The following is a 24,902-nucleotide window of genomic DNA, read 5'->3' as shown; positions in this document are numbered from 1 at the left end:
AATCCCAGTACCCTGGGATCATGACCTGAGCCGAAGGCAGACGCTTAACTGACTGAGCCACGCAGGTGCCCTGGAGACTTCATGGTTTTATTTAAGCTTTTGAAAGACCCTTTGGCTAAAAATGGAAATGGACTGGAGGGAGCAATAGAAGGCAATGAGACCATTGAGGGAGTTGCTAAGGTAGTCCAGGTAAGAGATGAGGATGATGAGGGACTTGAGAGACATTCAGGAGACTCAGGTGTTCTAAGCTGGGTTTGGGGAATAGTGCAAAGATGAGATTTTGAAGATGTCAGGTTTTTGGCTTAGTGAATAAGTAAAACCATAAGTGGACATAGAGCATTATAGAAGGAGGAATCAATTTGGGGAATACTAAACATACCAGTGGCCATTTACTGAGCACTCAGGAGGCGCCAAGTACCGTGCCAAGCGTTTTATACACATTAGGTGACTAGGACTCAGAACCACCCTAGCGGATGGGTATTCTCATTGCGTCTGCTTAAACAAAGAGTGTAAACAGCTTTTCTGAGATTAGCTGGCAGCAGGGCCAGGATTTGAACCCACTTTTGATTCCTAGGTCTGTGCTCTCAAGCCCCACTCAGTTCTGCCTGACTGAACTACTAGCCATCACTTGAGACTCAGCTCAAGGGCAGGTTCCTCTGGTGAGCCCTCCCTGATTCTTCCTGGGTTCCTCCTCTGCGCTACCTATGCATGCTTCTGTTGTCACGTTTCTCACACTCCCTTGACAGTTTGTAGAGCCCTCTGCTTCCCGAGCGGTTGGTCTGAGAACTCCTGAAGGCAGGGGTGGTTCTAGTCATTTTTGTATCCCCAGTGGCTAGCACATGTCGATGTTCTAATGCTAATTGTTCTAGGCAATTTTGTTCCCTTCTCTTCTCTACACATTCATTTAGGGAACAAGTGCTGCTAATAATGGTTTCTTACATATATCTCTATACTGTTCTTTTCTATCTCCGCTGCAAGAGCTTAGCACTGACCTCTTTGAGATCATAGAGGAAGGGCATCTAACGTGATGACGCAGTCTAGGAGGCTCCCTCTGGAGGTGTCCCTTAAGCACGAAAAATGAGCCAGAGCTACTTTGGTAAAGAAAAGTGGGAAGGGCACTCCAGGTAGATGAAAAAGCATAATAAATGAAGGCACAGAGGTTTGAAACAGTTTGGTCTGCATGGGGGAATATGAGGGGTTTAGCCTGTGTTACTAAAGATAAGTAAATATGTGTGGCTGAGACTCGTGGAACAGAGGTGAGAAGGCAGGGCCAGTGGGGGCATTCCAGAGCTTGAGCTTTGGTGTTATTTTTCTATACAGTTGACCCCTGAACAATGACAGCACTAGGGGCGCCCAGCCCCCGAACAGTGGAAAATCCATGTATAACTTTGACATCCCCCAAACTTAACTACTAATAGCCTACTGTTGACCAGAAGCCTTCCTGATAACATAAACAGCTGATTAACACATATTATGTATATGTATTATGTACTGTATTCCTACAATAAAATAAGCTGGCCAAAAGAAAATATTATTAAGAAAATCGTAACAAAGATAAAATATATTTCTAGTACCATTCTGCATTTATTGAAAAAAGAAATCCATGTGTAAGTGGACCCCACAGTTTCAGACCCCTGTTGTTCAGAGGTCAACTATATCTGATAAAATAGATGTCTGTACAGGGCATAGTGGGGACACACGGGGAGTGAATACTTGTATCAAGGGGTCAGGCAAGACTTAGGTTTCACTGTATTTCAGTTCTTTGTATACCGACAATAGTACCATTTATTTCCCTGTTGCTATGTACCTGGCACAGCACTTAACATGCATTATCTCATCAAACCCTCACAACATCCTTTGAAATAGATGTTATTACCTTTATGCATAAGAGGGAAAGGAGGCTCCAGCGGATTAATGGTGTTCCCAAGGTCACATGGCTAAAAAGCTAGCCCAGATCTGAAGAGGTCTTAGAGTTCTAGACTATAGCCTGCTAAGGAGATCTTCATGAAGTTAAGGAACATGTCTTTTGTTTTTGTGTGTCCAGACCTAGGTCTTAGAGACGCCTAATAAACATCAGTTGAATAAATGAACGGACGACCTTCCACTTTCTCCACGCGGAAAGCACGTGCTGACGTCACTGGGAAACCCTCCGGGCCACGAGGGGGCGCAGTCCCCATCTCGGCGCAGCGGAGCCCGCTGCGGACGCTCAGCTTCCTCCGGTCCTTTGACTGGAACTCAGCCAATCGGCGCGCTCCGAGAGAGCTGGCGCCGGTGGGCGGGGTCCCGGGGCCAGGCCTCGCAGGCCGCTGGGAGACTCGGCGTCGGTGCTCCAGGCGAGCGAACAAGCCAAAAGGCTCGCTCGCGGGCTGGGCGGAGGGCGGGGGCAGGACCGTGGAGTGCGGGCTGCGGCGCAGGTGAGCACGCGGTCCCCGCGGGCCGTTCCCTTCCCCGGAGCGGCTGCCGGGGCCGCCCATTGTCAGGGTGACGACTCCTGGTAGTGACCTCTGAGTTAGGGAAGGGTGATTGCGAGTGTCCGCTCCGGCCCTGGCTGGGCCTGACAGCTCTCTTCCCAGGGCTCGGAGGCCGTGTCTGGGCGCCCAGCAGACCCTCTGCGGCCAGGGCTTCTCGGCCTCAGGCACGTGGGTGAGAACGGACGCTGCGGAGGCCACGAGCGTGGTGGGACCGGGAGCCCAGAGGAGGGAGAAGGCCAGATACTTGGGACTCCGACTTAGTTGCGCTCCCATCCCCGGGCTGGGCTCGAGTGACGGTCAGGGCCAGTCTTCCCACCCTGTCAGGTCTCCTTTGCTCTTGTTAACAATTCTCAAATCTCGGACTGCGGCTTCAGGTCTCATTGGGCTTCCGGGGCGCCCGCACAAGGGCAGGTTTCCTGGCAACCCACTTGACCTTTACCGGACACTCAGGCTTCCTCTGCCAGGCTGGAAGGAAGACGTTCCAGTATTTGCAGGACGCTTTTGCCGCCTTCGTTTTGATACCCTGGGGATGACTTGTTAGGGAGTATTTAGCTTCTTCCGATCAGCAAAGTAGCCTGCTGTATTCCTGCCGCCTTAGGAGGGCGTGGGGGTGGGCGACTGCTGTGGTTTTACGCTGGTGCGTTGTTTGAGCTGTCATTCATTCATTTAACAAACTTTTTTGGGAGCACTTTATGGCAGGCAGGGCGGGAAGGGTGGGGGATGGATAAGACAGTGGGGGCCGCACAGACATGGTCCTTGCCCTCTTGGAGCTTAAGTGTTTTGAGAAATGCAGACAAGTCGGGTAGGCCCGCCAGCACAACGTCTGTCACAGAGAAGGTGGTTCTAAGTGTTGAATAAATGAATGAATTGACTTACTTGGGAATGATTAGAATGTGGGCAGGACAACAAGAGAGAGACATTTGCTGCATATGGGAGAGGATATGAATTGTGGACTCGTGTTTGGTATGTTTTACAACAAATTGGGGATCTGAAGGGAGAATTGCTGTTTAGGGTAAGTGTTAACTTATAGAGAGCTTGCATAAAAGGTAGGAAAGAAAATGAAGTATTAGGTTTGAGGTTCTTCAGGATTGTTTGTTTTAACAGCGTCTAAGTCCTGTAATTTCACAAATCTCTGAGTAATCTTAGAGTTTGCCAAAAGGGACGCTCTTCCAGATAGTGACATGCCAAGTTGATGGAAAAAAATTGCAGGAAGCGCTCCCCAAGTCCAGGATTTGGACAGAAACAGCACACCTATCTGCAGTGTGTTCTTGCCACTAGAAAGAGCACAAGTGTTGACGTTTGGAGAAGCCTGGATTCAAAAGCAGTGGTTCTGTCACTTCTAGTGATCTTGGACAAGTTCACATAATGTCCCTGAGCCTTTGTGGCCTTAGACACAAATCTGGGCTAATAATTCCTACCTCATAGAGGTGTTGTGAAGATCAGGTGATGACCAGCGGGTGACTTGTCCGGCATAGGGGCTGGTGCTAAGACAAAGGACCCAGAGGGGAACATTCTAGCTGCTGCAGTTTTTTCCCTGATAATGGTCCGTTATAGTCTTGGGTCCACAGAATGCTGGGATTCCTCCAAAGAGAATTGGAACCAAAGAAAGAATCATTTTATCCTTGGTGAGATTTCAGTTGTACACTTTAGACTAGAGATAGCCAAGTTGGAGAAACACCTACAGAGGTGCAAATGGAATGAATGATCTTTTAGTTGAGACTTTGGGGCAAGTTACTTAACCCTCTGATAATACCATCTACCTCACAGAGTGGACATGAAGATAGAAGGAGATACTGTAAATAAAGTGCTTAGCCCAAGGAATGCTACATAAGTGCTCAATAAATGGATCTATCATTATTATGATAATGTGAGTAATCTTTTTTTTTTTTAAGACTTTATTTATTTATTAGAGAGAGAGAACAAATGGGGGGAAGAGTAGAGGGAGAGGGACAAGCAGACTCCACACTGAGTGTGGAGCCCGACTCGGGGCTTGATCCCACAACCTTGAGATCATGACCTGAGCTGAAATCAGGAGCCACCCAGGTGCCCCGTGAATAATCTTGGTAACTGTTAATGGTAATAGTCATGAGACTACATGGCCATTAGAGTGAACCAATTTGTGTGTTATATATATTTTTTTGGTGTTATCTTACTTCATTTCAGGACACTCCAGGGCCAATCCACTTCCCCCCCCCCCCGCCATGGGCTTGTACAGTGTTTTTTTTTGTTTTGTTTTTGTTTTTTTGTTTGTTTTTACAGAAAAATTCAAGACCTATCACGTTCAGAGTATGTGTAATGTGTTGGTGATATTTTTAGGAGTTTATTATGCAAATATGAGGGTATGGGTTTGGTTGAAGAGAATGTATTTTGAGAGAGGTTTGGCCAGCAGTTTTGTAAAGTATAGGTGTGTCTCATTGTTAGAAAGATCAAGTTCAGAATAGGAAAAAAATCATTATCTAAAATCCAGAATGGTTGAGTAATGGATTAGGGTATTGGCCATTTAAATAGACTCCTTATTCTTTTTGTGAGGTAAAGGAACTATTTCTCATTATCTTGGACCAGGAGAGTCACAGTGGGACTATACACGGTGGGAAAAGTGTGGCTAGCTGTGTTCATGGAGAAATTGCATAGAGCGGGGAAGGGCTTTTTTCCATTCCTGAAATGTTGGTAAACTGTGGAGGGAGGGCCTGGGGCCAATCACAGGCTTGAATCTTTGTTAGGTAAGCTCAGAGGTTCCCTTGTGGGGAACACTGCCAAACATGGTTGCATAATGGTCAATGAGTATAGTACATAAAATAGAGATCCTTCCCCTTTCCCCTAACAGTCACGTCTTTCAAAATTTTCTAGATTGTTTCAGGGCCCTAACTGTTGCCTAAGCAAGGTACCATCTGTGTTACTCTGTGTGGGGTGGGTGCTTGGTAAATTCTGCCAGGCTGCCTGGTAAATGGAGAGCCCTGGTGGGTTGTCCGCATTCGGTGGGAAGGGGGATGCTGGTTTCTCCCTAATGCTGCCTTGTGCTCTTCTGCAGATGTCATGTGGCCTGTGCTTTGGACCGTGGTGCGTACCTATGCTCCCTATGTTACATTTCCTGTGGCCTTCGTGGTCGGGGCTGTGGGTTACCACCTGGAATGGTTCATCCGGGGAAAAGATCCCCAGCCTGTGGAGGAGGAGAAGAGCATCTCTGAGCGCCGGGAGGACCGCAAGCTGGATGAACTGCTAGGCAAGGACCACACCCAGGTGGTGAGCCTTAAGGACAAGCTGGAATTTGCCCCTAAAGCTGTCCTGAACAGAAACCGCCCAGAGAAGAATTAATGAAGGACACAGAGCCCCATGGGTCCTTGTGTGGGCTGTGACTGGCCCTGCCACCATGTCTACCCTGCTCCAGAACCCACATTGGATTTGCTGTGTCGCTTATTCTGGCCCCTCCTGTACCACCCAGCCCCGCACACACCAGCCGCCCTCGTGTTGCCAGGCGGACACTCGAGCAGCCGAGGGGCCAGGGAAGAGGAAGGCCCTTGAGGGTTCTGGCCTGAAGGCTGCATGTGTTGTATGGTGGCCGAAACTGCTCAGGCTTCTGCGCTTGTGGGCGCGCCATGGGGAGGAGTGTCATGAAATGAATGATGGCTGTCTGTTTCTTTGGGGAGGCACTTTGGCCTCAAGTGGGAGTGGCTGGGGTTGGGGTGCTGCCTTAGGAGGGATGCCTACATGCCTAGTTCCAGTGTACACTGGGAAGAATTCAAAAAGCTACCTGGCTCCCTTCACTAGTTTGCCCTCTTCTTGTACTCATTCTTCCTGAAATCCTGTCCTGTCAGCTCAGGAATGAGACTCCCTGGGGAGGAAAGCCTTTTACTGTTCTTGGAAGCCCAGGTTGTTTACCTTGGGACAGGTGAATTTGCTTGAAAACAGTCACATTTTTCACCACCCCCATCACTGTATGGTACAAAACTTGATTAAAGTGGCATCTGAGAATCATATTGATCTCATCCTATCTTCCAGATCATGTCGGAGTCTCCTTAGGGTTATGCAAATGCAGGCATTTCAGGGTCGGATAACATTAACCTTTAACCAAGGGCTCATGGGCCCAGGCACTGAGTCCTGGAGGTGCAGGTTCCCAGGAGCCTTTTTATCATGATGAGAAAAAGCTTATAGGACCTTTCAAAATGTGAATTCAGTGTGGACCGGGGAGCTTAATAGTTGCTATCAAATTTTTCAATTATACACAGGCATACATTTTCCTCTATAAATGTAATATATGTACATTAAAGAATATTTGGTAGAGATTGATAAATGGTCGCCCCCCACTCCCTGGGCTCCAGTACAACTAAAAAGGTAGCATTTATTACCTTTCACTAATTCTTGGCATAGTTTTTTAAGTGTTTTTTTTTTTTTAAGATTTTTATTTAATTATTTGAGAGAGAGAGTGCAAGCGAGAGAGTGCATAAGCAGACGGAAGGGTAGAGGCAGAGGGAGAAGCAGGCTTCCCGCTGAGCAGGGAGCCCGATATGGGACTTGATCCCAGGACCCTGGGATCACGACCCAAGCCAAAGGCAGCCGCTTAACGGACTGAGCCACCCAGGCGCCCCATTTTTTAATAACCTTATCATTACTGTCCCTTTAATTTTATATGCCTTTTTTTTTTTTACATAGTGTTTCATATCGTAATCATTTTTCTGTCTTATCACGTGGTCTTCATAATCCTAGTTGTTTTTAATAGCCACATAATTGCCCATCAAGTGGGAATAAAGCATAGTTTGTTTTTAATAATTTCCCAGTTGGTGGACACTTGGGTTGTTTTTGATTGTTCACTAGTGTAAATATTGTAGTGACTGTCCTTTATAACTTCTGCATTTGGGAGTAAATGGCAGGACCAGTAAATGGCATTTTGGATGAAATGGATGAGCAGTTTTAAGGGTCTAAATGTCTTTCCTAAATGCGTCAGGAGTTTATACTAAATGCTGCTGCTTAAGATGTTACTGGTACTGTTGGAAGGGCAGTGAGAGCAGGGGGACAGGAAGAGGCGTGAGAACCTATTGTCTCATGAAGTCCACTGACATTTAACCTAAGTGAGCAAAAGGAAGTGAGGAGCGCATGATGAAGGATGCACTGTCTTTAAAAGCGGGGGAGGGTGTCTGTCCCTGTGGGGAGGTGCTGAGGCCTGATGGTGTTAACAGGTGGGTGAAGGTGGGATGCCTGAACAGGTAGAGATGTCCTGTGGAGTGGGAGGAGCTGGGAAGATGTGGAAGGTGGTGGCCAGAGAGGAGGAGAGTGGAAGAGGCTAGTGGCTCCTCCTCTGTCCCTGAGGCTAGTTGGGCACGCTGAAATGAGCCGTTGTTGCTTTTAGGGAATAAATCTGATGGGGAGTGGAGGGGATGAGCGTCCGCTGCTGAGGTAAGGATGAGATTTCTGGTTCTGAAAGGATGTGCCAAGCTCAGCTGGGTTACTCACTGGCAGGTGGGCGGGCTTCAGTGACGGCCCAGTGCTGCCGCCCTGTGGCCGTCCTGAGCATGACCAAGCCTGGCATCGCTTCCCTGGGCTTAAGGAGGAGTGACAAAGACATGTGCCCACAGGGGTCAGTCGGGTGACTCCAGTGAGCAGGCCAGGCCAGGAACTAGAAGGACGGGCCTGCCTAATGGGGGCGGTGGCCATGCGGCCTTCTCCAGTTTGTGCTGCTTGCCCAGTGATGCCACATTTTTCAGTTTTTTCCCTAAAAGTTGCTAGAAATTTATATATTTTTTTTAAGATTTTTTTTTGTTTATTTGACAAAGAGGGAGCAAGTGAGCACAAGCAGGGGGAAAGGCAGAGGGAGACTGAGAAGCAGGCTCCCTGCTAAGCAGGAAGATGCAGGGCTTGACCCAGGACGCTGAGATCATGACCCGAGCCAAAGACAGATGCTCAACCAACTGAGCCATCCAGGTACCCCTGGAAATTTAGATTTTTGTGCATTTTTCTTGAAACTTGATTTTTAAATGTTGGCATTTTATTTTATTATTTTTTTTTAATTATAAGCATGCTCACATACCCATGGGGATAATTTGACCCACTGGCTGCTGATTTGTGACCTCCCAAACTGCCCTGTCCTTCCAGTGAAGTCTGATAGGTATACATTTTTTTTCCTAGCAATCTAACAACTTGTGGCAAATATTAGGGCCCAGGAGTGGTTTCTCTTGGAACACTTTTGGGTGTCGTGCATGTGTGTCGTTTAATATCTGTCTAAGCAGAACACTGGGGGACAGAAAACCTACAGAAATGACAGCAACAGAGTTTTCCCACAGCCTGAGACATTTTTGGATTTGCAGATCTTTCAGGGTAAGCCCGTCACTGTGGCTATGCCTCCTCCCAGGGCCTGGCCACAGAAGCCCCATCTTTGGAAACCCAAGTTGCTCTCTTCCAGCCATCTCACTTTATGCCCCTTTTAAATAATTTCATCTCCTAGGGCTTTGCCCTCACTGACTGTCTGCCTCTGGCAAGTCTATTAATATCTGCAGCTGGGTCTTTCTTTCCCACGGCCGGCTGGGACCTGCTGCCGCAGGGCGGGCATGGACATGGCGTGTGCTTTCTTGCCTCTCCTTGGGTAGCAGGGTTTCTGTGGATGTGGGCAAAGGCAGGCTGAGCTTGCTGGGATGCCCTAGGGCACTGGTTTTCTTCCATGCTTGCTGATTCACCTTGGAGGCATGTGTCCCTTTTTATGGGCTAGCCCAGCAGTCATGATTCACTGAAACACATTAGTGAGTAGAGGCGCTTGGTGCTCTTTGCTTGGTGTCGCCGCCCCCCCCCCCCCCCGCCCCGCCTTGGGTGTTTTCCCTGCCTAGAGATGGTGATGGCTTTAGAGTGGGGTTATCCTGTCTAAGCTGGGTAGGAATCACTTCTCTCCCCCCTCAGCCGCCCAGTGTCTGGTGCTTTTCCACTCTCTCTAGAGCCTTTCCTGTGCCTGTTGCTGTGTTAGCACAAGTCAGCTGGGAGGCCGCCAGAATAAGCCTGCCAGGGAGCCCTTTGACTCTTGTCAGCCTCCCAGGGTTCCAGGCTGGTGGGGCTGGTGGCTGAGTGAAACGCTCTGGGATGGGCCTCCCTGGAGCTGCCTGGGAGCTGGGCAGCAGAAATGGAAAAGCTCCTGTCTTGCTTCCCTTTTCCTTTTCCACTTTGATGGGGAGGCCTCTGCACTGGTAGAGTGGTGAGCCGGGCAGTGTGGGAGAGCAAAATAAAGTGCGCTCTGCAGTCTGACAGACTTGAGTTATGATTCTTGCCTCAAGGGCTAGCTGACCTTGGGCAAGTCACTTAGCCTTTCTGAGCCTCACTATCCTCATCTGTCAAATGGGGATAAGAATACCCATTTTTGCTGGGTTATGTAGCAAGGCTAAGGTAACCTATGTGAAGTTTTTAGCAGAGTCCCCGGCAACCAGTAGGTGCTCAGTGATGTTAGCTGCTTTCATTTGACTATAGGAAAAACCTCCACTTCTGCAATAGTGGCATGTATGCTTGTGATCCTGGTGAAGTGGAGATCCAGAGGCAGGAGGAGCCTTGGCTGGGAGAGTGATGACAGGGACCCTCATGGGCCCAGCAGTGGAGGGCTGCTTAGGAATACTTTACAGAAAGGACCATGTTGCATAAGAACCCAGGTGGCCAGACCTGTGTCGCCAAGTAGGAGTTCCATTGGTGCTGTCTGTGGGGTCAGAGACAGAAAGCAGGGAGTGAGGGGTTGCAGAATGCCCAGGAGTCATGGATCAGGAGCATAGGCAGAGGAAAGAGCCGTGGATTTGGGGGCAAGGAAACTGGGTGACCTGGGACATGACCTTCCACTTCTCCAGGCCTTGGCTTCTCTGCCTGCAAACCAGGGATGTGGGTGTGCTCCCTGCTGATGGCGTAAAAAGAGGGAGAACCAGCTCCGAGAGTGCTTGGGAAATGTTGGGTGCTAGGTTCTAGCCCAGCGAAGCCTCACTGTTAGCGCATTGGGGTGGCAGCCCGTCTGGGTAATGAAATTGAAATAAATGCTCTTCTTTTCTGTCCACAGTCTCTCAAAGTATTTGCTAAAAAGCAGTCTTTGGGATGTCAGCTTTTCAGAATAAAGAAGAGTATCTGGATACCCCTCCCATAGTGTATGATGGGTTTGCAGATAACTCCGTAATCTAGTTTGTGACTGGGAAAAGTCCCTTTGCTTCTCCAAGCGTCCTCTGTGGAGTGGGGTTAGTTCTGCCTCCCTCACGGAGTTGGGACGATTGAGGGGATGTTTGTAAAACACCCAGCATGGTGTTTGGCGTGGAGCCCATTCCCCCTGTCCTGTTTCTCAGGCTGTCTATGACTCCCCTGCCCCCTCAGGGGTTCCCTCACCAGCCTGCGGCCACCCTCCTCTGTCCGGCCCACCTCTCACATCCCCGCTTCAGGGCTCCATCATCTTTCCTCAACGTTCGGTCTCTCCCGGGAACCTCTTCCTATTCCTGCAGGCATCTTCCTTCTACAGTACATCTTTGTTGAGGTCACTGCTTGAAGACCTCCATGGCTCCTTTCGTCCTCTTGCCCCAGTCTCCCTCCCGTCATCCCCAGGGATGGAAGCCAGGCTTTGCCTCTTCCTGAACACATCGTGCTCGTTCAAACCCTGATGCCTCCAGATGCACCATGCGTCGTGCCTCCTTGGCTCCTTGGCGAACTCCTATTACGCTCTAAGATTTGACACTCGTAGGTCCCTACCCGCTTTCCGAAGCAGGGGCTGCCATTCACTCCCGCTCCAGGCCTGGGGTCATGCTACTGTGGCATTTATTACAAGGCACTGTAACGGGGGTGTGTCTGTCCCCCACCCAGACTGTGAGTTCCTCGAGGGCAGGGGCCACGGCTTAGGCACCTCTCTGCCCCTTGCAGAGGGCCTGGCACAGAGTCCTTTCCAATAAATGTTGAGTGAATGAAGAGGCCCCTGAGTGTGATTCGGGGACGGGGCAGGTACTGGGGCTGGGCGTGGAGATGAGCCCCTTTGGAAGACAGGGAGCAGGGCTGCCCACAGCCTTGAGCTCATGGCAGCAGTGTTTGGCTGTGGCTTTGTCTTCCCCAAGGCTGGTAATAAGCTAAACCCAAAGGAAACCACCCTCCCCCACCCCGCCCCGCTTAAATTTCCCAGGGGAAGGGGCTTGGGCAGAGGGCAGGCTTTCCCCACTGGGTGGGACCTGGCCCGGCAGAGCCCATGATGAATTTGACCCTGATGACTCTGTAGTGGGGAACAATGTCCTCAGGAAAGCATTCAGGAAACCCTTCGTGTAGTAGTGATCAAAGCTCTGCAGCGGCTCAGCAGGCTGGATGGGGACGCTCCAAGGAACCAGCAAGGCCCTGGGTTGGAGCCCAGGGACTCACTTAATGCCCTTCCCAGGTGGGGCTCTCCCTCAGCCTCTGCAGAACCGTGGGCCAATGCGGGGGACGTGGAGGTCCTGGGGAGGCCTGGGAGTCTGAGGGAGCCCCTGCTTCTGGAGTGTCTCTGCTTTGTCTGCATTTATCCCTTAGGCCTGGGAGGGCGGGAGGGCTGATCGGTGAGGCGCACTTTAGTTTCCTCATTTCTCCTCAAAGCTGATGTAAACCTTCCGTATTCACATGAAGCCCCTTTTGTTTGTCCCTCATCCCCAAGGAGTTCGGTCAGAAGGGAGAGGAGCACTGGTTCTCCTCAGGCTAACAAAGGGGCTCGGAGGCTCCAAGCGGGAAATGGCTCACCCCAGATAACACCAGGAATTCTTGGCAGAGCTGGGCTTGTAGCCACCCCGTGCCCCCTCCCCCTCCCAGTTTCTGTATTGTCATCACACTGGACCGAGGTCAGCTGGCCTGTAGACTGGTTGACTTGATGAGGGAAGCACCCTTTGAGTGCCTGCTGGCCAGAGGGCACAGCTCGGGCCCAGCTCGGGCCCAGCTCTGGCCCTCTGCGGGCGGCTCCGGGGACTTGCCTCAGATGGAGGCTGCTGCCTGGTTCGCCTGCCCCTTCCCGCTTTCATTTTCCCCGTATGCAGACCAAAGATAAAGCTTTAGGGGTAGCGCTGCCTCTCGGATGTTCTCCAGACTGCTTTTCCCACGTGCGGGAGGGTAGGAGGTCACAGTCTTTCCCACAGATGGAGTTCTTTGTGTTTATAGTTTGGTCAATTGATGACAAGGTGGATTGTTTATCTACTGTGGTCCCTAAAGTCCTGTCCTTGGCTGGCTGTCACCTCCCTGACATGTGTTGGGCCTCGAGGGGCTCAGATCCCAGCTCCAAGAAACTCAGCTCTGGAGTTAGGCTGTTTGAGTTCAAAGCCCAGCACTGCCCCGTATAGCTCTGAGGCCTCTGCCAAGCTGCTTGGCTTCTCGGGTTCAATCCCACGTGTCAGATGGGCTAATATGGGACTTGCCTCAGAGGGTTATTGTGAAGACTAAGGGACAACATGCAAGGTGTTTGGAACAGAGACTCACTGATAGTTAGCGCTTGGGAAAAGGTAGTTATTTTGATTGGTAGCGTTTACATTCCATGCAGGTACTCTTGCCTCAAGACCCTGTTCTCTCTCTAGGCTGTAAGAGGGAGTGTAGAGAGGAAACAGGACTACAGTGAGGCTGTGGCAGGGGGCTGGGGCATCCTGATCCTCAGCCCTGAGGCCCTTCGGCTTTGCCATTGGATGCGTCTCTGCTCCCTGCCTCCCCCACCCCCCAGTCCCTTCTGCACTGCCGTGGCATCTCAAAGCATTTCCCTGGCTCCAGCTGGGTCCCCGACACCCACACAGCCTTGCCTTGGTCGGCTCACTGATTGGCCTGCGGGCAGATGGAGGTTTCTGGAGGGGGCTGTAGAAGCTGGGCATCCGAAGGGTAGGGCCAAGCTGAAGGGGGCCTGCCGGGGTTATTGTTGCAGCAGCCCAGCTGGTGGCATGTGAGGAGGAAGCCCCCCAGAACCCTCCTCCTGATCCCCCCAGCCCAGGGGAGGGTCGCTGCAACACAGAGCCACAGGCTGGGTGGCTCGGGGCTGCAAGTCCGAGATCAGGGGCCAGCAGGGTTGGCTCCCTCTGCGGTCTCTCTCCTTGACTTGGGGGTAGCTTCCCACTTGCTACCTCTTCACAAGGTGGTCCCTCTGTGCCTGTGACCGCTCCCTGGGGTCTTTTGTGTCCAAATCTCCTATTCTTAGAAAGACAACAGTCAGGTTGGATTAGGGCCCACTCTAATGGCCTCATCTAATTTAATCACCTCGTTAAAGGCCTTATCTCCGAATACAGTCCCAGTGTGAGGTACTGGGGGGTCACGGCTTTAACATAGGAATTTTGAGGGGACACAATTGAGCCTATAACAGGAGAGTAGGGCAGCCGTGCAGAAGAGGCTGCTTCTGCCACCGGGGAGAGCCTTGGGCAGGGGTACCCAGCCCCCTGAGGCGGGGCCCCGCTGGTGTCTGGTGCTGCCCTGGTCCTGGGTGAAGCTGGTGCTGGCTTCCCCCGACTCCCCTCTGCAAGAGGCCTTAGGGTAGGAACTAAATGCCTGAGGCCGGAAGACTCTGCGAGCTGATTATCCCTGTGGTCTCTGGGGTGAAGGAACAGTCAGCAGGCCCCAGGCACGGGTCCTGTCCTTCCCCTGCCTTATCAGAGCCTGGACGCCCTTCCGCCTCAAGGCAGCCGCTCCAGGCCGGGCCGTGGCCCCAGGCTCTCCCAGCGGGGGCTGGCTTTGCGGGGATCATTCAGCTGCCCTTGTTTTAGCTGAGCTCTGCAACTCACAGTAGTACCCTTTCAGGTAGGGAGTGGTAGAAAGGCACCGAGAATCCGAGTATCCCTTCTATTATTTTTCCAGAAGATTTACCTGCCTGATTGGGTAGGTTCACGCTGATGTTCTCATATAGACTTTTTCCTTTGAGCTCATGTGTTTTTTTGATAAAAGCTGAGCAGGGTGGGAAAGTGACTCAGATGTTTGCTGGGATTCAGAATTGGCCACAGATAACAAGCCAGCACCTTGCCTTGGCCTGGAGCCCACCTCTGCCGTCACTTTTCATGCAGCCCCATTAGGTGGACTAGCGAACGTTTTAGGGACCTCTGATGGTGCGCTGCCCTCAGTGTGTCCCTCCAGGCTCTGCAGCCCTGGGCGGAGCCAGCAGTGTGGGCAGGGGTGACGGATGCTTCAGGACAGGCTGCCAGCCACCTCCTGCCCAGCTAAATCCATGAGTCCTGGGATTGTGATGTTCCCGGCTTCTTGGAAAAGAGCTAGCGGACAGCCACCCTGTTTCTCCTGCGGACCTTTTTTCATCTCAGGCACCTGAGGCAGACAAATCCCAGCCAAGAAGAAGGAAATAAGCTTGCTTGCTGAGCTCCTGCAGGTGAAGAGGAGTAGTGGTTGGGCTGGGTGCTTCACCGTATCTCACTTAATCCTCCCAAGCTGCCTGCAGGGCAGGGGTCGTCTCCATGGAAAGGAGGTAGAATCTGAGACTCAGAGGCTAAGCCACCCTCGAAGTCACAGGTGGAGAAGGCGGTGATACTTAAGCCCAGGTCTCTGGCTTCTGAGTTCTTTTCTACCCCAGGGAAGCTGGCTGCCCCTCCTGATTTCACTATGCCCTTGGCCTTTCCTCCCCTGGGACAGGGGAGGGTGGAGGGTGGGAAAATTGGTGAGGGCTTTCTCCCCTCCTTTCCATCCCCAGAGACCTCTTAGTTCTCCCCATTCCTGGACACTGTGGGCCTGGGACTCCTTAGCAGCTGAGCTGTAGCTCTCAGGTCTCCAGTGGATGGGCGGGAATGAATGGGTTGTCACCCTTTGACCTGTCCTGCCTCCTCCCCGCGCCCCGCCCCCCAGGCAACCACAATGGCCTGAGGCTGATTCAGTGCCTCCTTTATCAACAGTGGAAAACAATACTCCGAGGCAGGCTGCTGGCGGGGTGGGTGCAGCCCCCTGCCCTCCCTAGTGTTGCTTCCCCAGTGCCCGGAAGCTGGGGGAGGACTTCCAATGTCGGGGATATGGGGCGCAAGTCCTAAGAGGGTGTGTGAGAGGAGGGGGTAAATGGTACCCTCTCCATTGCCCTAGACCTCAACCTGTCTCCCTGTGCCAAGCAAGGCTGGGGGTGGTATGGCTCCAGCTCTCAGTAGCTGGGGGACACGGGGCCAATGGCTTAACTTCTTGTCCTGAACATGAGGCTCTACTACTAGTGTCACCAGGTAATGGAGGGAAAAGCTCTTTGCCTAGCGCCTGACTGCAGAAGATGCCCAGGTGCATTCACTCCTAGTTGCCCCGGTCTCGCTGTCCCTGATCAACCTCCGTGGGGAGCCAAGGTGTGTGGGGAGGCACGCCCAGGGAGAAGCTTTTCTCGAGTCTGGCCGGAGCCTGGAGGGAGAGGGGGCCTCCCCGCTCTCTTGCTGCCCTGGGCTTTTTGTGACACAGAGGAAGCCGAAGGAATCATGACCATCCACCCTGGCAAGAGAAGGTCGGAGGGTGACTGAAGGAGCATTTGTAAGACTATTGAAGGTTATTGTTTGGAGTAGAACCGTGTTCAGTGTGCACCAGAGGAATGCGAGGAGACCCGGGAAAGCCTTTCCCAGCAGAGGCCTGAGATCCTGGAATTGGGGGTTGGGGGGCTGTTACTGAGGAAGGCCGTGCAATCTTTAAAAATAGGTCATTTTGTTCTGCCTGGGCTTGGGTGGGGTTTGGCCGGGAGGTGGAGGAACTGGTTAGAGGCCAGCAGAGAATTCACCCTTGAATCAGAAATGAGGTGAGATGGGTGGCCTTTTGGGGGGGGGAGAATTGAATCCTGCCCGGGCCCCCCTGGGGGGGAGCAGACAGAGAAGCTCTACCACTGCCCCCGCCCCCAGCCTCGCCGAGCTGTATTTTCGGAGACAGCACAGGAAGTGGGCCTTCACAATGTCAGGATACAGGAAGATATCGGACTATTGAAGGCAACTTCCTGTGAGCTGGTCATTCACATACATTTGTCACCGGCTATCAGGCCTTTTGGGCCCTGCCATTGTCTGGAGGGGCTGCGCAAGCCGGGGGGCCGCCAGCGGAGGCTCTTGGACACAGAATGCACTATTGTGCCGAGCTGGCAGCACCCCGTGGGGTGGGGAGGAAAGCGGTGGGTAAGAAGGGGACGCCTGCCTCTCATTGTCACGGACTGCACAATGGGGTTGGGGGCTGGGGGCTGCCCCTGTTCATGGGAGCCTGAACTTCCGGGAGAAGGGATAGATGCCTGCAGCAGGAGCCTGGCTTCGGGCATGGTGCCAGGCAGAGCTGGAGAGGAATTGAGGCCCTTTATCAGCAGCGGTGGGTTTTCCAGATCTCTGCCAAGAGCCAGTGTGATCTAAAAGGGGCTGGGAGTCAGGCAGAGCTAGATTTTGAAGTCGCACTCTACCCTATCACCTGTGTGACTTTGGGCAGGTCGCCCTGCCTGTCTGCGCCTCAGGCCTGCTCCTACAAACTGAAAATAGTCGTCACTACCCCATACGGATGATCAGTACTCGAGACGGTCTGTCGAAGTCCTTAGCTTGGTACCTGGCATGAAATGAAATGTCTAAGAAATGTTAGTCCCTTCCCCACCCTCATCTCCTTCCCTTCCAGCTCACTTCTGACCCCCCGTCTGGCCCAGCCTTGAGTGAGCAGATCAGCGTGTGCAGGGGAGGTGAAGAGGTATTTTAATATTAGCCCGGACAAAGCACAGCTCTGCCTTCCCCTAAGCCAAGAATATCAAATCAACCGGTAATTATCCACACTAATGGGTGGCACAGAAGCAGATCATTTGTCTTTGGCCATGTGCCTTTGGCCTTCTGTGTGAATCTGGGTGTGCCTCAGTTCTACAAATTCACCTCAGGTCATAGCATGCAGTCATAACAGGGCAGCCTGAGCTCAGGAAGAGGCAGGTTAGGGGACCCTGGGCAGCCCTTGGCCTTGCCCTTACCCGCTCTGACTCGTCAGCGCCAGGAAGGAGCGCTTTGTTCCTCAGCTGTGTAATGAGGTGGAAAACCAGGGACTTTGAGGCCAGACTCTTAGGGTCAAACCTTTCCTCTGGCCTTAACTAACTGGGTCACCCGAGGCAGGTTATTAGACCTGTCTGAGTCTCAGTGTCTTCATTCCTAAGGTGGGGATGATCGTATTTACTTGGCAGGGTTTCTGTGAGGACGAAATAAGGTAATACGTATACGCCTTTCTTTTCTTTCCCTTTCCCTCTTGTCCCTGTTGCTTCAGCCCTACCCTGAACAGAGAGCTGTTTCTGATCGCTCCTGGCACATGGACATGGTGAAATGTTTGGATCTCAGAAGGTTTTACTGCCCCGCCATGTGCAAGAGCCAAGACTCCGCTGTCCCATATGGTGACCACTGGCCGTGGGCAACGATGACAAGTACAAAATAATGAATTAAAACTACACATCCGCTTCCTCACTAGCCACACGTGGCTGGTAGCTACTGCATTGGATATTACTGTGGAATGTTCTATTGGACAGCACTGAGCTGGAGGGCATGCTATACCACAGAATCTGAGAAGGAGGAGGAGATAAATTAGTGGAGGAGAGAGGCTTTGAAGCAAATATTGGCTCGCTCTTACTTGGACTCTCTAATGCCAGGGGCCTCTGAGGCTGGGCTGAGAAAGCTGCCCGGGTAGGCCCTGTGCTCCAGAGTTGGGTCACCTCCAGCCCTTACGGACAGTTTGCTCTGTGTGCCACGGCCACAATGCAGCTGTGAGTTGTGGCTACTTAGGCCCGGGGGAGCCACAACCGCCATAAGACTCTTTATCTGGACTCTCTTGCCACCCCTGGTGTAGAAAGCAGGGCCATTCACGTGGCCGGCGAGGACACCACCTCCTCCCAGGTGCAGTCCTGCGTGTGACTCAGTCTCAGCTTACTTTGTGCTTAGCTGCAGGGGCCAATCCCACCAAGCAGCCTGGCCTGGGCAGGCTGCGGGGCTCTGGAATCAGCTTCGTTGCCAACAGCCTGGTGTGTGTGAGTCCTGGGCACCCCTGGACCTTGGCTGTCTGGCTCCAGCTCTGCTTTTCCAGTTTATACAGTTTATACGCCCTGCTTTACTTCCTGACGCCCTGACTGGGCTCGTTCGTGTCTCCTTACCCTTCTGCCTTTCTCCTCTGAGGGGCTGGGCTGGTTTCCATGCTCCTAAGCAGTGGACTGGGATCCTGCTCAGAACACAGACATCTCCTAAAACGCCAGTTCCGGAGTCTGTCTGCTTTGAGGATCAAACTGGCCTAAAGACATCAGCATTGGGCTGGGTCTTGCCTTGGAGTAGCTCAGCCTCCCTGCTCAGGTCCTGGTTTCCTGTCCTTTCCCCTCAGCCTGCACTAACAGCAGAGTCCCAGCAGTTGGCCCCGTGGGCTTGCCCACCCCGAGCGGGTACACAGTCATAGCAATTAGAATTCAGAGGAGCTTGGCAGGTGCTAAGGTCAGGGGTGGGTCTGGTGGGAGGCCAAGCTGGGAGAGATCAGGATTCTCCAGCTCAGAGTCTATTCGGCTCCCATTGTGTGTTTCACGGCGGGGGTGTTGGGGGGTGGGGGGGGTGGGGAGGAGTGGGGGTGGTGGGGTGCCTGAGGGAGAGGAAAGAGAACTGACTGACTCAAGGCCACACTGGAGGTCTGAGTGGGGGCCAGGCAGCCATCTTTTCTCCTGTTGAGCCCTTTCCCCACCCAGGCCTGGGATCCCTCCCGCCCCAGCACAGAATGAGCTGTTCTCCTGTCCCCCACCTGACCTCTCCTCTTTCCCTCTCTGTCCTCAGGAAGCTGTCGTTAGAGCGTGGTCCGCAGGCATCAGGTTTCCGAAGACACTAGAACTGCCTCTACCTCCCATTCCCGCCTCGGCCTCGCTCGGCTGCCAGCTGAGTGGTGGGGGTATCCGGGGAGGTGTGTCAAGCCATAATGAACAATGTGCTGCCCGTGTGATTGTCGGGAGAAGCCCAAGGGACAGCCCGGCTGGGGCCCCCTCCCGCTTTCCTTCTCCCTGGTGCTGCTGCTTGGCCCTGCCTCTCCTGGGATGGATGGGAAAGGGCACGATGTGGGGGCTGGACAGTGCTGTAGGCCAGTCACCGAAGTCCAGCGTCAGGCTCTTCAGGCAAAAAGAAGACCTTCCTAGTTTCTAGAGCGGCTTCAGCGTCGGCCGTGAAGGTCACCGTACTTTCTCTGCGCCGCTCACCTCTGTGTCTCTCTCTGTGGTGGTTCCAACCTCTCTCTGCATACCTGTTTCTTCCACATGGAGGAACACGGCTGCCAACGACTCCCAAGTCTGATATATGGCAGGTTCCCTCACAGGACTCACCTCGATCCTTGGTTTCCAAACCCAGAAGTCGAGAGAGGAGGCACACTGGCCCACTTGAAAGGGCAAGTGTGAGGTGAGAACGTGGCCGATTCTGCAGTGGCCCGGGGAACGGGGCCAAAGTTCCCAGAGAAGGCAGGCGGTTTCTTAGGAGGCACGATGAGGGGGCAGGTCTGATGGCGCCTCTCGGGCGGGGCAGGGGTTCACAAGGTGGCCCCAGGCGTCTCTGCTGCTGAGAAGGCTCAGCATAGGTGTACCGGCCTTGGGAAGGGAAGTGGGGGTGGGATGACCAAGAGGATTTCTGGGACCTTCGCATTGAAGTGGGCATCAGGGGTGCCCTGGTGGACGAGCGTCCTGGAAGGATCATGGCTGTGGAGCCAGGGACCCAGGCGTGGTGCTGGCTGTACCAGCTCCGCAAGTGACTTGGCCTCTTTTTTTTTTTTTATTTATTTGAGAGAGAGAGCACGCGAGAGGGGGAGGGCCAGAGGGAGAAGCAGACTCCCCGCCGAGCAGGGAGCCCGACGCGGGACTCGATCCCGGGACTCCGGGATCAGGACCTGAGCCGAAGGCAGTCGCTTAACCAACTGAGCCACCCAGGCGCCCCGGGTTTTTTTTTTTTTTTTCTGCTTTAATACTGATATTTTAAAGATTTTTTTTTTAATTTATTTATTAGAGAGAGAGAGAGAGTGAGAGAGAGAGCACAAGAGGGGGAAGGGCCAGAGGGAGAAGCAGACTCCCCGCCGAGCAGGGGGAGCCTGATGCGGGACTCGATCCCGGGACTCCAGGATCAGGACCTGAGCCGAAGGCAGTCGCCCAACCAACTGAGCCACCCAGGCGCCCTGTGACTTGGCCTCTTTGAGCTTGACTGACATCCCTAAGAGTTCGTGAGAGGCGGCTTTCCCTGGCTTCACCAACCTGTGGCTACAAATGAAATTGTTGACATTAAGGCCCCACCTTTGCTGCCTCATAGCTCCCCGTCGTGAGGACCCCAGGCTTCTACCTACTCACAGAGCCCCCAGGGTACATCACACGTGTTCATAGCCGGCTATTGCATGACTGGCCCTGGTCTGCAAGCCACAGAAGGGCTACAGGGACCCTTATCCCAAACCCAGTGCCACCCCAGTGCCCTCAAGCCTATGATAGGGTGCCAGGTGGCATCATATTTCCCTCAGTCCTTGCTGGACTGGAGCCACGGGAATTGTATGAAGAAGCAGGGAGAAGGGTTCTCTCACCAGATCCAAATCATACTTGGTCACCGGGCCCCAAAACAGAGGGGCTTGTGAGCTTCTCTCACATAACCCCCCAGGAAAGGCAGTTTCCCGGTTAGCAGCGCCCCCTCCCTCTCCCTGAGGTTCTGACCCAGTTCTGGGAGCTGGGCTGGGGAAAGCGCCTCTTGCTCCGGCCTCCTTTTCTCCAGGAGCCTGCCTCCTGTGTACGCCCCCATGCCCGACCTTCCTCTTGTGGAGGGAGGCTAGGAGGAGAGGACGCGGTCCCTTCCATGTGTCAGACTCAACCTGACTCTGAGTCCTCACTTAGCCTCCTCTGGAAATGCCTTCTTCACCAGAACAGGAATTCCCCCTTAGAAGGGTTGGCGTGTTAATTACAGGAGCTACATGATGGGTGCTCGGCAAATGTTCCGTTTCCTTAGGCCAGGTGTTCATTAGTCTCCTTTTGGGAGGGCAGGGATGATGGCCCCTCTGATCTGCCAGGGGAGCAGGCCCATTGGGGCCAGGAAGCAGCCTGGACTGGCCAGATGAAGCCAGTGTAGGTCCAGCCTAGCAGCTCTTCTGTGGTTTTTTGGGATGAGCTTCATGGGTCCCAACATGGTGCAATCAGAGGTCCTGGCTGGTTGTTAGGTGTGTCAGAATTTGAGCCAAAAGGTCAGAGAAGGTAATCCTGGCTGAGAACTCAGACCCAAGACAGTGAGGAACTACCTTGTTTCCCCTGGATGACCTCCTGCGGTGTGCATAGCTGCCCAGCTGAACACCAAAGCTCTGCCTCCCTCCCAGGCAGGAATCCCCTCTGTGGCAGCCCAGCGGATGGCTGCCCAGGCTCTGCTCGAATGTTTCGGAAAGCAGGTCCATCAAACAGGAAAAAAGTGTGCTCTCCATTCAAAGACATCTCCACGTGCTGGAATGATAAAAATCTAGCAGGGGTAGAGGGTAAAATATTAAACTGCATAAAGATAGAATGGAGAGCTGGTTTCAAGAGAGTCTCAAAAACAGCCTTGGGAAAGTGGGGACAGGTACCCAGTGAGGAGGGTGGGAGAGGGTCTAGGCTGAAGTTGCTGGGGGATATTTAGTATCTCCCCCAGAGGAAGATGTCTTTCACAGTGAGATGTTCTGGGTTCTGGGAGCTAGGACTCACTGTCCCCCACCCTCTCCCCCTGTTCCCTGGAAAAGGTCCTCAGAGAAGGTTCTGGATGAATCACTCCTTCCCCAGCCAAAGTTGAGAACAGGGCATTGACCCCTGAAGGGAGCACACAGAGGTGGTGCCCTTGGGGAGCACGCAGGACAGAGTCAACTGGAAGCTGCTCCTAGAACATTGAAGCTGGTGGTTTTCCAGAGGGGATGGCTTCTGTCCTCAAGAAGGCTCTCAGAGCTGCCTTTCACCCTGGGACATAAGACAGGGAGGTGTCCACCAGGACCTGCTGTCTGTTCATCCAGCCTTCACTTCCCACGAAGAGACCTAGAACCCAAGGATTAGCCACATGCACGCGTGCAAGAGCCTCAGCCACACCCTGGTAGTCCTCATGCTCATGCACACATGTGGACCCTGACATATGCATGCCACTTCCTTCCCATCTTCAGCCACTCTTGTCCTGGACAGTTGATGCAGGCCCAGGACTTCTTGTCCCCTCCTCCTCTGCCCTCACTGCCCCCCTCGCAGCCAGCCCCACCCCTGAGAAAGTACAGCTCAGGGGTCCCCAGGGCTGCACAGGAAATGCTTTGCACACCACGGGTCAGCCAGGCTATTTTCTGTCCCAGAACCGGAGGGAGGCTGGGCTGGGAGCAGCCACACGACACAGTCAGCTCTTCTCTGCCTCTTTCTCTGGGCCTTTTTCTCTGCCTCTCCAATTTGCCGTGTCTCTCTGTCTCCCCTGTCTCTATCTTGTCTCTGGATTTCTCTTTCCTTGGACCCACAGTCCTTTGCTTCCTTTCACTTGATGATTGCCTACATGCCCTTCAAAACTCAGCTCAGTGCCACCTCTTTCAGAAAGCTTTCCCTGAGCTCTCCTATGCCGTCTGGGTTCCCCTCCCCTTCGCTCTCAGAGCACTGCACCGTGTGCATGTGTGTCTGCCTCCGGGCCAGACTGTGAAACATGCGAGCACAGGCTGCTGGGGATTGAGCCCTCTTGTCAAGGGCTATATCCTTGCGTAACAACGGACAGCTGCTGAACTGCCCTTTGAGGAGGGTGGGTTGGGGCACCTGCAGGGCTTGCACCTTAGCTGGGTGAGCTGTGCAGGTTTGGGGCCAGAGCAGAATTGCTTGAGACGGGGAGTCCACGGGGTAAGGGGCTCGGGCAAGAGGAGGATGTATTAGTGTCCTGTTGCTGCTGAAACAAATTGCTGCAAATTTAGTGGCCTAACACAACACAAATTTATTTTTACAGCTCTGGAGAAGTTTGGGGCCCGGTGACCAAGTAGTGGCCTAACACAACACAAATTTATTTTTACAGCTCATGGTTCAGAAGTGTGAACCATGCCTCATTGGTCCAACGTCGTTTCTCTCTGGAGTCTCTAGAGGAGAATCCATTTCCTTGCCTGTTCCAGCTTCCAGAGGCCACCAAATTCCTTGGCATGTGGCCCCCGTCTCTTCTCTCCACCTTTACAGCTATTTCCAGTCCTCATGTCAGATCACTTCGACATCCACTTCTGCCTTCCTCTTCCACTTTTTATGACCCTTGATAGTGTAGGATAATCTCCCCATCTTGATGTCAGCTAACTGATGACCTTACTTCCGTCTGTAACTTTAATCCACCTTTAATCTACAGGTTCTGGAGATTAGCATGTGGACACCTGGATGGGGGCAGACATCATTCCACCCACCACCTTGGTCTACTAGTGTGGTGGGAAGGAGCCTGGGATTAAACACATCTGATGGGTTTGGGGGAGGATCTTGCTGTGGGGTGTGTACGTCCTCTGTATTTCTTACAAAATCTCCAGCACCTGGACACTACGTGTATTTTCCTGGGGGTAGATGTGAAGACAGGCAGACTCTTGCTTCAAGGGTTGGCCTGAGGAAAAACCCCAGGCTTCCCACAACAGAAAGGGCCGGAGGCTGGGTTACACATTCATTCACTCAAGCTGTATGCGCCAGGCTGGGAGTACAGGCTCACGGCCCCCAAGCCATTCACAAGCTCCTGGGGGCGGCAGGTGTACGAACAGGTGAGAGCACTCTAGGGTAGGAGGTCAGTCGTGAGGTTCTGCACAGGTGGGGTACAGAAGAGACCTTCCGCTTCATCTGGAGAGAGAAGAGGCCAGGAAGACCCAAGGAGGTTGCACCTCAGCCTCATCTGAGTTTTGCAGGATGAATAGGAAGGAATTCGCCAGGTGAAGATGGGAAAGTGTATTTCCGGCAGCCTGGACTGACTGTCAGAGCGAGGACATGGAAATGAAGATACAAGCCAGCATGAGGGGGGCGTGGGGGTGTGTGGAACTGTAAGCATAGGTCCTGGCACATTATTGGCACTCGGGAAATATTTCTGGAAGGAGTACTTCAGCATTCATGCTGTCCCGTCTGTGTTTCTGGGCAGGTCTTGGCCCTGCCAGACATCACGGAATAGGAGACACCTCCTTTTGTGGAAGCCCCCCCAGAGTTGCCATGACTTACCCAAGAAGTTTTTCAGGGTCTTTCCTTAGGAAAAAGGGGCAAGTTTATTTCATATCTGATCTCCAGTGTAAGAATAATTCTTCATATCTGAAGAAGAATGCATCACGCTTTACTGAATCATTTGTAATGTCTCAACTGATCTTTTTTTTTTTTTTTTTTTTGTCCCAGCTGAAGAAACTGAGGCTCAGAGAATTGGTGAACCTTTCCCAAGGCCCCATGGCCAAGGTCCCACAGCTGGACTCCAGCACACCTGCTTCTCAGCCAGGCCCTGAGCGGCTGCTAACTGCTGGGTCCCCTTCCGTCTGGTGTCGGGGCAGCTGGGAGCTGGGCCTGGGTTGCTGAGTGCTGCCCAGGACTTTTCTCCTCCTCTTCCCCAAAGGGTTTTCCTGAAGGTGGAAGTGGGTCCTGCG

The 24,902-nt window shown here is 52.9% G+C and overlaps 1 protein-coding gene across 2 annotated transcripts; it reads left to right on the top strand.

The window, feature by feature from the left end:
• The first annotated feature begins 2,256 nt into the window (after positions 1-2,256).
• Positions 2,257-6,443, top strand: SMIM12 (small integral membrane protein 12). 2 transcript variants are annotated; one of them, XM_006732563.3, is made up of 2 exons: positions 2,257-2,414; positions 5,500-6,443. In XM_006732563.3, the coding sequence occupies exon 2, from the start codon at positions 5,505-5,507 to the stop codon at positions 5,781-5,783; it is 279 nt and encodes a 92-aa protein (XP_006732626.1). In that variant the 5' UTR covers positions 2,257-2,414; positions 5,500-5,504; the 3' UTR covers positions 5,784-6,443. The 2 variants fall into 2 exon arrangements, with proteins under 2 accessions (XP_006732626.1, XP_081674171.1); XM_081818045.1 differs by lacking the exon at positions 2,257-2,414 and adding an exon at positions 4,233-4,338.
• The last annotated feature ends 18,459 nt before the right edge of the window (positions 6,444-24,902 follow it).

This window comes from Leptonychotes weddellii, chromosome 4 (assembly GCF_054177405.1).
Source record: "Leptonychotes weddellii isolate Sample4059 chromosome 4, ASM5417740v2, whole genome shotgun sequence".
NCBI classification, from domain to species: domain Eukaryota; kingdom Metazoa; phylum Chordata; class Mammalia; order Carnivora; family Phocidae; genus Leptonychotes; species Leptonychotes weddellii.
Note: the sequence above shows the minus strand (reverse complement) of the source record. Positions and strands in the feature narration are given on the sequence as shown.